Source organism: Tachyglossus aculeatus, chromosome 22, assembly GCF_015852505.1.
Source record: "Tachyglossus aculeatus isolate mTacAcu1 chromosome 22, mTacAcu1.pri, whole genome shotgun sequence".
Taxonomy (NCBI): domain Eukaryota; kingdom Metazoa; phylum Chordata; class Mammalia; order Monotremata; family Tachyglossidae; genus Tachyglossus; species Tachyglossus aculeatus.
This window is the reverse complement of record NC_052087.1, coordinates 31,274,318-31,286,255: the sequence shown is the minus strand read 5'-3', so window position 1 is coordinate 31,286,255 and position 11,938 is coordinate 31,274,318. Positions and strand designations below refer to the sequence as shown.

General features: G+C 42.0%; 1 protein-coding gene across 1 annotated transcript; it reads right to left on the bottom strand.

Moving 5' to 3' along the window:
• On the bottom strand, positions 1-924 carry LOC119943856 (olfactory receptor 4P4-like). The gene has a single exon (XM_038765041.1). It carries the CDS (start codon positions 922-924, stop codon positions 1-3), a length of 924 nt encoding a protein of 307 aa, XP_038620969.1.
• Between the last annotated feature and the right edge of the window lie 11,014 nt (positions 925-11,938).

Here is an 11,938-nt window from a genome sequence, read left to right as displayed (position 1 = left end):
CTACAAACACAGTTTCCGACACCACACCTTTCTCATGGCCGTCTTCATCTCTCTGTTCCTCAGCGTGTAGATGAGGGGGTTGAACATGGGGGCGATGATGGTGTAAAACAGAGCAAACACTTTATCCTCGGGGAAGGTCTGGGCAGGCCGGAGGTAAATGAAGATGCAGGGCAAAAAAAATAATGCCACCACGGTGATGTGGGAAGTGCAGGTGGAGAGGGCTTTGTGACGTCCTTCCGAAGAGCGGGTCCTCAGACTGGCTAAAATGGTGACGTAAGAGAAGACCAAGGCTATAAATGAGATCAATACAACAATCCCAGAATTGGCAAGAATTAAAAACCCAATTAAGTGAGTATCTGTGCAGGCCAGTTCCAGGAGAGGATAAACATCACAGAAATAATGATTGATCTTATTGGGTCCACAGAAGGGCAAAGAGATTGCTAGAAGCACCTGCACCATGGAATGGAGAAATCCAGATCCCCAGCAGATTGCCACCAATGTGTTGCATCTCTGCTGGTTCATGACAATCATATAGCACAAGGGTTTGCAGATGGCAACATAGCGATCATAGGCCATCCCCACAAGGATGAAAACTTCAATACTTCCAAAGAAGTGCATGTCAAAGAGCTGCATTATGCAGTTGCCGAAGGAGATGGTTTTCTTTTCAGACAGCAGATCTCGGATCAGTTTGGGAGTCACCGTGGAAGTGTAGCAGACGTCTATGAGGGACAAGTGGAAGAGGAAGAAGTACATGGGTTGCTTGAAAAGGGGGCTTCCTCTGATGGTGATGAGGATGAGGAAATTTCCGAAGAGGATTGCAATGTAACAGGAGAGGAACAGTCCAAAGCAGAATATCTGCAAATTTTTATCACTGGACAGACCTAAGAGGACAAATTCTGTGACATTGTTCCCATTATTTTCCATCCTGTGAGTAAGGACTATTTATCTGTATTGATTGCAAAAGGAAATGTTATAAATGGTATGTACAAATTTGCAATAGTTTTTATTATATGGATTTCTCACCTAAGCCTAACAACCAAACTGCAGTGGGTGATATTATAGGCAAAACTGGGAGTTTTCAAATCAAAATTTTCATATCCTCTCTATTCAACACCTCCATCCGTCGAGTGATAACATTCTGCAAATTGAGCTCCATTTAAATCCTGTCCATTGGAAAAAATACCAAGGAAATTAATGGCCAATGCCTTTCAGATGAATATAAAAGTCCTGGGTGCCATACCTCCTTCTATTACAGGCAGCTGAAACAGAATATTTTTGGCTCATTTGAAGCTATTTCACATTTTAATTGGGAAAAAATCACATATTGATATATAAATAATCATGTTCTGTCACTGTTAGACTTCAGAGGAGTTGATGTGTTTGGGATTCCTTTGAAACTTGCCTGATGGAACCCGAATGCCTTCAGAGACTGATCTGAAGGGAGAAGCTAAGCAATTCTAGAAGCATCATTTTTTTTTTTACAATTCTCTCTTCGCACGTTGTTGACTGACTTTGGATATGACAAAAAAAGAAGTGATTGATATTGTGTCAAATGTTCTGGTTTTTTCCTGACAAAGTCTGAGAATGGTGGACACAAGACACCATACTAATGTAAAAAGGGGGTGATTCAAAACCCGAAACGTGAATTTGGTCCAGATGACTTCCCCCAGAAAAAAATACAGTTTACAGAGCTTCATCTACTGTGCTAAAATAAGAATAAGTATATGCCTTTCAAGGACCTTATGACAATTTCCCAGCAGATAAGTGTTAGAATGAACAGAATTTTAACCCAAGAGAACATATCTGTTATCCAGGAAAACGCAACAGTGCCTGACAAGGAAATGCTCTGTTGCACTCAAACATAAACCTCATTGTGGGCAGGTAATGTCACTGTTCATTGTTTTATTGTACCTTCCCAAGCACTTAGTTCAAGGCTCTGCACACAGTAAGCACTTAATAAGTAAGATTGAATGAATGAACAAAACTCTTTTTTATAGATAGACAATACCTAGAACTAGAAGACAGAAAGTATCAGTATGGCAAATATACTCCCCTACCTTCTCACTGAAGGATTTCTCTGTGGTTCTCCAGTCAGGTTGTCATTTCCTTTCTTGGGAAGCATTAAAGGTTTTCAGGGCTACACAGAGAGTACTGCTGGATTTTTTACTTGCTCAAAAAAATGAAGTACTTACATAGAAGCAACTACTTAGAAACTGGAGGTCCTGACTATCAAGTATCTTCTGGTTTTCGTGAGCAACCCTGGGAAAAAGTCTCTCTGACCTTTTTCTTCAGCCAGTTGGGTCTAAGCACAGAAAACACTCAATGAGGCTAAGCCAGGAGCTCACATCCTTGATTCTGCTAATGCTCAGAGCAGAAACTGTCTTGGGACAACCTTTGCTGAACGGACACGGTATATTTAAAGGCACTTAAAGGTCCAGGGAATGACTTCCTGGGAAGGCTCCAGGGAGGAAATCTGGAAATCTTGCCCCATCTGTATTGATATTTGTTAACCTCTTACTATGTGACAGGCGCTGTACTAAGCATGGGGAAGATGGAAGCCAATCAGGTTGGACACGGTTCTTGTCCCACATGGGGCTCATAGCATTAATTCCCGTTTTACAAATGAGGTGACTGAGGTACAGAAAAGTTAAGTGACTTGTCCAGGGTCACATAGCTGACAAGTGGTGGAGCTTCCATTAAAACCCACTCCCAGGCCCATTCTCTAGCCAGTAGTATCAGAAGTATCAGAACCAAACAAAATACCAATGATAGTAATAATTGTTGTATTTGTATGTGGAGTATCAGAACCAAACAAAATAACAACAATAATAAGTATTTCTGTATTTGTTAAGTGCTTACTATATGCCAGTGCCTTTTGAGGGAGGGCTGTAACTTGGATGGATGTGCTGTCAATCCGGAAACTTTGTCTCATGCACTTAATTTCTATTTGAGTTAACTGTTTGACCTCTGCCACCATTGCATCTAAGTCTTCTGTTTCTGAGCATTGAGTGAGGCCAACATATTATAAGAAGAGATTTTCTCCCCTTACCATCGGTCATACTGGAAACAGTCATTGGAAACCACCCAGTTGAAATCAGGCAAGTTCTGGGCAGGAGGCATTTGTGGAGTTGAGGAGTTAATTTCTTCAAAGATAAGCAAAGATAATCTTGGATTCTGTTCTCTCTAAGTTTCTTTAATTACTATATTTTATTTTGGTAAACCCATCTAGAATATGCAGAGTACCAAGGGCAATATATATGCAGCCTTCATCCTTCCCAAATCTTCTACTCCACCAAACTTCCCATCACAACTGACAGCAAAGCTACCCTCCCCTTTCCTACCCTCCTGCAATTGTGGGTTTATCCTTGATTCCTCTCTCTTTCCCCATAGGCTATAACCAAATCTTCCTTAAGTGAATCCTTCCTCCATATATCCAGGTTCCTGGAGAAAGGCAGGAGGAAAGTTGTGATTAACGGGGTGGATGCAGGAGAGGTGAGAGCAAGGCACAATGAAAATCAAACAATCATATTGATTGGGTGCTTATCTTGCGCAGAGCACTTTACTAAGGAAAGAGTATAATATAAGAGAGTTGGTGATCTCGTTCCCTGCCCACAACGAGCTTACAGTCTAGCGGGGAGGACAAACATTAGTATACAATAAAAAAACTATGGCTATGTACACAAGTGCTGGAAGGCTGAGGGTGGGGTAAATAAAGGTTTCAAATCCAAGTGCAAGGGTGATGTAGAAATGAGAGGGAGTAGGAAAAGTGAGGGTTTAGTCAAGGAAGGCCTCTTGCATTAGAAGTGAGTTTAATAAGACTTGAATGTGGGGAAAGAAGGTGGTCTGTCATATATGGAGAAGGAAGTTCCAGGCCAGAGGCAGGATATGGGCGAGGGGTTAGTGGTGGATGAGATCAAAGTACAGTAAATAGGTTGGTGTGAGAGGATCAAGGTGAGCATGCTGGGATCTAGTAGGAAATCAGGGAGGTAAGATAAGAGAGGACAAGGTGGTTGAGTGGTCAAAAGCCAGTGGTTAGGAGGTTCTGTTTGATGCAGAGGTGAATGGGCAACCACTAGAGGTTCTTGAGGAGTAGAGAAACATGGACTGAATGGTTCTGTAGAAAAAATGATCCAGGCAATGCAGTGAAGTATGGACTAGAGTTGAGAGAGGCAGGAGGAAAGGAAGTAAGCATGGAGGCTGAAGCATTAATCAAGGAGGGATAGGATAAGAGCTTGGATCAAGATATTAGCAGTTTGGATGGAGAGGAAAGGGCAGAACTGAACGATTTGAGAAGGTAGAACCTACAGGATTTGGTGAGAGATTTAATATGTGGGCTGAACAAGAGAGATGAGTTGAGGAGAAGGCCAAAGTTATAGCCTTGTGAGACAGAGAAGCAGAACGGCCTTATAGATGAAGCACAGGGCTGGGAATCAGAAGGATCTGGGTTCTATTCCTGGATCTGCCACTTGGCTGCTGTGTGACCTTTGACGAGTCACTTCACTTCTCTGTATCTCAGTTACTTCATCTGTAAAATAAGGATTAAGGCAGTGAATGCTGTGTGAGACATGAACTGCGTCCAACCTGATAAACCTACCCCAGTGCTTAGTACAGTGCCTGGCACAGAGTAAGTGTTTAATAGACACCACTAACAAAAAAAAAGAGAGGATGGTGGTGCTGCCTACAGTGATGGGAAAGTCACAGGGAGGAAATGGTTTGGGTGGGAAAATAAGGAGTCCTGTTTCATTCATCATTCATTCAATCGCATTTATTGAATGCTTACTGTGTGCAGAGCATTGTACTAAGTGCTTGGGAAGTACAAGTCGACAACAATGGGCTCACATTCTAGAAGGGGAAACATGTTTCAGACATGTTAAATTTGAAATGTTGGCTGGACACCCAAGTAGAGATGTCCTGAAGGCAGGAGGAAATACAAGTTTACAGGAAAGGAGAAAGATCAGGGCTGGAGATGAGCTCGGGCGGGACAGAGGGAATAAGCTGGGTGGTTGGGACAAGACCTGACATGTAAGGTTCTGGAGATACTTGAAAACAATGGTAAGCAGTGGAAAGAGGATGGGTCTGGGAATCAGAGGACCTGAGTTCTAATCCTGATTCCCCCAACTACTTGCGTGCTGTGTGTCTTGGACAAATCACTTAACTTCTCTGGGTCTCAGTCTCCTCAACTGTCAAATGGGTATGAAATGCCTGTTGCCCCTCCTACTTAGACTGCGGGCCCCATGTACATGTCAGGAAACGTGTCTACCAACTGTGCTACACTGTACTCTTCCTGGTCCTTAGAATAGTGCTTGGCACATAGTAAGCACTTAAATACCAAAAAAGGAGGTTTTGCTTATTGCAACTTACGCCTGGGCATCATACAAAGATGGCCAACTAGAAACTTCACCCTGAGAGACAATAATCGTGGAAATGTCCGGACTTGTTGGTCAGCAGTGGTGTCTCCTGAATTTGGTGATAAGGATCATAATGACAACGATAATAATGATTGAATTTCATGATTTGTATACCTTTAGAGAGGAATCTGAAATTCATTCATTCATTCATATTTATTGAGCATTTACTGTGTGCAGAGCACTGTACTAAGCACTTGGGAGAGTACAACACAAGAATAGACACATTCCTTGCCCACAACGAACTTACAGTCTGGGGAGGTGGGGGGACAGATATGAAAATAAATAAATAAATTTCAGATATATACATAAGTTCTGGGGGGCTGGGATAGGGGAAGAACAATGAAAGTCAGGGTGATGCAGAAGGGAGTGGGAGAAGAGAAAAGGTGGGGGGATTTGTCTGGGAAGGCTTTTTGGAGGAGTTGGGCCTTCAACAAGGCTTTGAAGAGAGGGAGAGTAATTGTCTGTCAGATTTGAGGAGGGAGGAAGACAAAGGTAAATGAGACACTACTGGTTCAGTTTCTAACCCAAGAATGCTTTCTTGTACCATACTTTCCTTATGGCAGTCTTCATTTCCAGATTTCTCAGGATGTAGATGAGTGGATTCAGCATGGGAGTGACCACAGTATAAGCACAGCAAACAGTTGATCCTCACTGTTGGTGTTAGGAGGAAGGGTGTAAGAGAAAATACAAGGAACAAAAAACATAACCACCACAGTGCTGTGGGAGCTGTGTGTGGAAAGGGCTCTGTAACGACCTGAAGCTGAATATGTTCTTAGATTATACAGTGTGACAGCATAAGAAATCACCAAGATGAAGAAAGTTACTAAAGAAACCATCCCTGAATTGGCAACCACTAAAATGTTGATGGTATGGGAGTCAGTACATACCAGTTTCAGAAGGGGCTTGACATCTCAGAAAAAGTGATCTAGCTGATTGAGACCACAGAAGGATAATTTGGCTACCATGAAAGTTTGGGCCAATGAATGCAGAAGGGCTAACCCACAGGCAGCCAGGATTAATAGGTGGCATGTCAGCTTTTTCATGAATGCCATGTAGTGTAGGGGTTTACAGATCGCAATGTAATGGTCGTAAGCCGCTCTCACTAGAATGAAGATTTCAACCCCTCCAAAGAAGTGCACAGCAAAGAACTGAGCCATAGAATTGGAAAAAAAAATGGTTTGCTCCCAACAAGTAGGTTTCCGATCATCTGGGGAACAATGGTGGAGGTATAGCACAGATCCATGGCAGATAACAGACTGAGAAAGATCGATCCAGTTAGGTTGATCGACCCAGTTGGCTACATCTGATGGTGATGAAAATGAGATTTCCCAAGAAGACTATAAGGTAACATGTTAAGAACAGGACAGAGCACAGTGTTTGTACCTCTAAGTTTGGGGAAAATCCCATGAGAACAAATTCAGTGACGTTGTTGTCCATGTGTTCAGTGAAATCAGTGAGGATGCAGGAAAGCTTTAAGTGATCTGAAAGAATACCAAGTATACAAAATTAATCAATTGTTTTCAATATCTGGTCCATGTCAATGATTTCTTACCTTAGAGGACCGTGGTTCTACTCCCAGGTCTATCATGTACCCACTGTGTGTGACCTTGAGCAAGTCACTTCACTTGTCTGGGCCTCAGTTCCCTCATCTACAAAATGGGGATTCAATACCTGTTCTCCTTTCTGCTTAGACTATGAACCCCATGTGGGAAATGGTTATCTTGCACTTACCCCAGTGCTTAGTGCAGTGCTTAGCAAATAGTAAGTGCTTAAGTACTGCAAGCATCATCATCACTCATTATTAGATAGATTGTTAGAATATTTTCATTCCAATTCAGAACTTCAATTCAACTTGACTGCTGCACCACAAAGCAAATTGTAATCATTTCTGCAAATAGCAAAATCTCAAATGAAACAAAAATATTCCAACTGCTAAATCTTGTGTCCCTCCAGACACAAGAAGAGGTCTGTCGTACCGATCTCTTTCAGAAATGTTCACTTGATGAATGGACCTGCAGATTGAGGGAGTAAGATGACCCACAACATCCGCAATCCACGGAAGGTTGACTGGGGCATCTGTAGAAGTCAAGGGGTAAGACCTGACTTCCTGCCGATTGCCATCTTGGCTGCCTCCTCCCAGTCCTCTCCCCAACATGTTAAACCCCTGACAGCTGAGTTCCTCATCTTCACTTTGGTCACTCCCCAATGACGCTGTAACATAGATAGTTGGTTCCTATCTCACCCAATGGCCTAGGTCGGCAGCTGCGGCCAGGAGCATCCCAAAGGAATCTGCAGCCTTGAGCGGCTTTCAGCCGGCCAAGGAATTTGGCAACGAGAATCAGTGTGTCCTAGTGGATAGAGCACGGGCCTGGGAATCAGAAGAACCAGAGTTCTAAACCCGGTTCTGCCACTTGTCAGCTGTGTGACCTTGGGCAAGTCACATTGCTTCTCTGTACCTTGGTTACCTCATCTGTAAAATGGGAATTAAGACTTGTGAGCCCCATATGGACCAGGGACTACGCTTAACCTGATTACCTTGTATCTACCCCAGTGCTTAGCACATTGACTGGCACATGGTAGGTGCTTAACAAATAGCATTAAAAAAAAGAATGAAGAATAGATTTGGAAGAGAAAGAAGAAGTCCCCTACAAATATTTCCAAGGCTAGAAAAGACGGTAAAAAAATTACTTTTGAACTAAACAAGAATGACATAGAAAAAGAGAGAGCATTATTTCCAAAATTTAGTTTACCTTTAGATGAATAGATTCCAAAGATGTTTAGTACATAGTCTATTTTCTTTTTTTCCTAGGGAAAAAATGCTCTAGGAAGGTTGATTTCTATGCCCCAGCCTGGGTAGTAAGGCTCGTGTGGGAAAGGGGATAAGATTTTCCTACAGTGAGGTTTCTAAACACTGCACCTGTCAGCTCTGAACAGGTATTTGGGGACGGCAGGGGTAGGGCAATTCTTTAAGCATCCTCTTCCTCGTTCCTTGTCATCATCCACATGAGCAGCAAGACCTGAACATTAGGTCTGAGCAGCTGTACTGGAAAGTTCCACCCAGGACTCTGTCAGTCACGGCTGCTCAAACAGAGAGTCCATGTGGCACACAAAAATATTGCCACATCTGAACACAACCTGGTGTGTTTGGGGGTGAATGAATGTAATACCTTTTTCCCATGGGCCAAAGTCTTGAAAGTCCAGTTCCATCCATGTAAAATTATTTTACTGAATTGCCCCCACCCCCCACTAGTCAAACATTAATATTCTTTTTCCCTAAACCCAGCCACTGTGGACAGGAAAGGTGTCTGTTCATTGTTGTATCGTACTTTTCCAAGTGCTTGGTACAGTGCTCTGGACACAGTAAGCACTCAATAAATACCATTGACTGACTGACTGACAGATCAATCTTACCCAAGAGCCAGCTGAGGTGCCCCTTGATTGTAAAGGACAGCAATAAACTCTTAGAAGCAAAAATGGCCTGAGCCTGCTGTGTCATTCTTTCTCAATTTCCTCAGCTCAGGAAGAACAGAAAAGTTGTTAGGTACCACCAAGTTCTCTGCTGAACCAGCCCAAATAATCCTCCAGAAAATACTTACCGGCATCTGAAGACTCAAGGGAACCAGTCTCCAAGGGGCTCATAACTGTCCAGCTATGAATTCTAGTGATTGAGTCTAATGAACTTGGTATCAGTTTCATCATCTGATGAACAATGCTCACTTGTTTTTCTTGTAGTTCCTTCCTTTCTAATTCAGGTAACCAAGTCTCAGCTACTTACATACTAAAAAATCTAGAAGGGCCAACTGAAAGACCAGCATGATGAGTTCTCCTCAACTCCTCCAACTCACCCTTCCACTCTCTCTTTTTCTTAATGGTTTGAGTTAAGTGCTCACTATGTGCCAGACACTGTACAAAACACTGGGGTAGACACAAGATCATCAGGTAGGACACTGTCCATGACCCCCATGGGGCTCACTATCTTAATCCATGTTTTATAGATGAGGTAACTGAGGCACAGACAAATGAAATGACTAGCCTAAGGTCACACAGCAGACAAGTGGAGGACTCAGGATTAGAACCCAGGCCTGTGCTCTTTCCACTAGGCAACACTGCTTCTCTTCTTCCTTCTAGCTCCCTTCATATTAAGTCTACCTATATTGTTGCTGCTTTCTACTAATCAGTTCCTTCCTTCTTGCCTCATCTCAGCCTCCCCTCAAGTCCTCTTGATCTAGTGCTCCTCTCAACTCTTTGCAGACATGCGTGTTTGTACTGAGAGAGCCAAACAACTCAATCACTGAACTAAAATCAGGTGCTCAATGGCCAAGTTAACTTGAGAGATCTGGGGGGTTTGGATTGTGAAACCCCTGAGGGACAGGGTCAGGGTTTAATTCCCATCTGTGGATTTTCTCCCAGATCTTAATACAGTGGTCCACACACAATGGGTGCTTAAAAAATGCTATTACTGCTACTGTAAACCAATCCTTTGATTTTAAATGTTAGGGAGAGTCAGTAGCTTGTTGCAAATCTTTCTGTTCAGGTCTTAGTTCCTTGAGAATGTTGTGTTGTTGATGACCGTGGCAAGACTCCATCATAGAACATCTCATAAAGGCAGACAAAGTGTTTTTTCCTTGATTAATCTCTTTATACAAGTCCTCATTATTGCATAATACCATACACATGTGACTGGTTAATGAGTGACACTCGAATCTTTTTTTGCCATTTGTGGACTGCCATAGGCTTAGATTGTAATGAGTTTGGAGTTTAAAGCAAAAAAGGACCATCATTTTTACCTTAACCTAAACATTAGCTATAATCTAAACCTGGGACTAGTCACACAGTGTACAGAGATGGAGAGAGGGACAAGGAGAAAACGGGGAAGGGAGAGAGAGAGAGAGGGAAGAAGGGAGGGACAAAGAGAAAATGTATTTGTTCAAAGGCAGCACTCTTACTTATTTTATTGCTTTGCTGTACTTTTCCAAGTTCTTAGTATAGTGCTCTGCACATAATGAAGGGATCAGTAAATATGATTAATTGATTCCTGGGGTCAGAAATATATAAATACATATTTATGGTATGTATTTGCTGAATTATCTGCTTCCAATTCTGATCTATCAACCTGAGAGATTAATACAGTCCCCTTTTCTTAGAGATGGGAAATTGGATAATAACAATAATAATAATGATAATATTATTCATTCAGTGCTTAGTAGGTGTCCAGGACTTTGCTAAGTGCAGGGTTAGAGACAAGATAATCAGTTGGACATAGTGCCTGTTATCGGCAGGGATCACAATCTAAGGGGTTGGGAAATGTTTCTGATTGCTCTTTTCAGATGAGGAAACTGAGGCAAAGAGCAGTTAAGTGACTTGAGGAAAGTCACAAAGGATAGTGATGATGCTGGGATTTGAACTTGGGTCTCCTATCTCTGAGTCCCATGCTTCTTTCCATTTGGCTACACAATTAGATTAATGGGTTTGAGTCTTGATATCTTCCAGGTAATGCCTACTTCCTTTCATCCAGTGAGGGAGAAAAAAAATCACCCAGTCTTATGAATATTAAAGGCAAAATAGAGACAGAAAGCAAGCAATGGTCCTCCAACGATTTCCTTCAAGATTAGTTTTCATATGAATTCATGTTGGGATTTGCAGGCTTGAGAATATTAATAATAATAATTAATTATGGTATTTCTTAGGAACTTACTCTGTTCCAGGCACTAAGCTCCAGGTACTAAGCTCCAGATACTAGTCTCTTAACTTCATAGGGCCAGTGTCAGAGATGTAAAGGAGGAATTATGGTAAATGCAGGCAGGGACAATGCAAAATATGCAGAGCAAATGAAATTTTCAGTCTGAATATTTTTGAAACTTATTTGCAAAGGTAACCTATTGTCTCAGTGAGAGGAACTATGATGCCACAAGCACATTAAAACGAATCACACGAAACACCTGGTTTTATTTTTTTATTACAAAATGATGACTGTTCCAGTAGCCATTCCACATTCAAATGACTATCATTGAAAATTGTTCTCAAGAAGGACATGAAGAGTTCCATGATGTTGAAGATTTTTGAAGAGGGGTAGCTTTGGCAGAAGCCCACCATAGAATGGTTGATAGCCTTGTGATGTTAATCCTGCCACAGAAAGAGCGGACATGCTGATCATTTGATCTACATGATATCAAGGATCATGTCTACCAACTCTGTGGTATTGTACTATCCCTAGCACTTAGTGCAGTAGTCTGCACTCTGTAAGCACTCAATAAATACCACTGATTGATTGGTACTAGAAGGGGGCCTGGAAATACAACCTGTGGTATGCTAGTGTGGACTAATGTGTGCAGAAAACATGCGCTAATGCTAATTCATTATGCTCTGCTAAAGTGTACAGAAAAAATCATCATCATAATAATAATAACGGCATTTATTAAGCATTTACTATGTGCAAAGCACTATTCTAAGCACTGGGGAGGATACAAGGTGATCAGGTTGTCCCACAGGGAGCTCAAAGTCTTCATCCCCATTTTCCAGATGAGGTAACT

Coding starts and splice junctions, on each gene's coding strand:
- LOC119943856 (XM_038765041.1), bottom strand. CDS start 924: ATGGAAAATAATGGGAACAATGTCACAGAATTTGTCCTCTTAGGTCTG.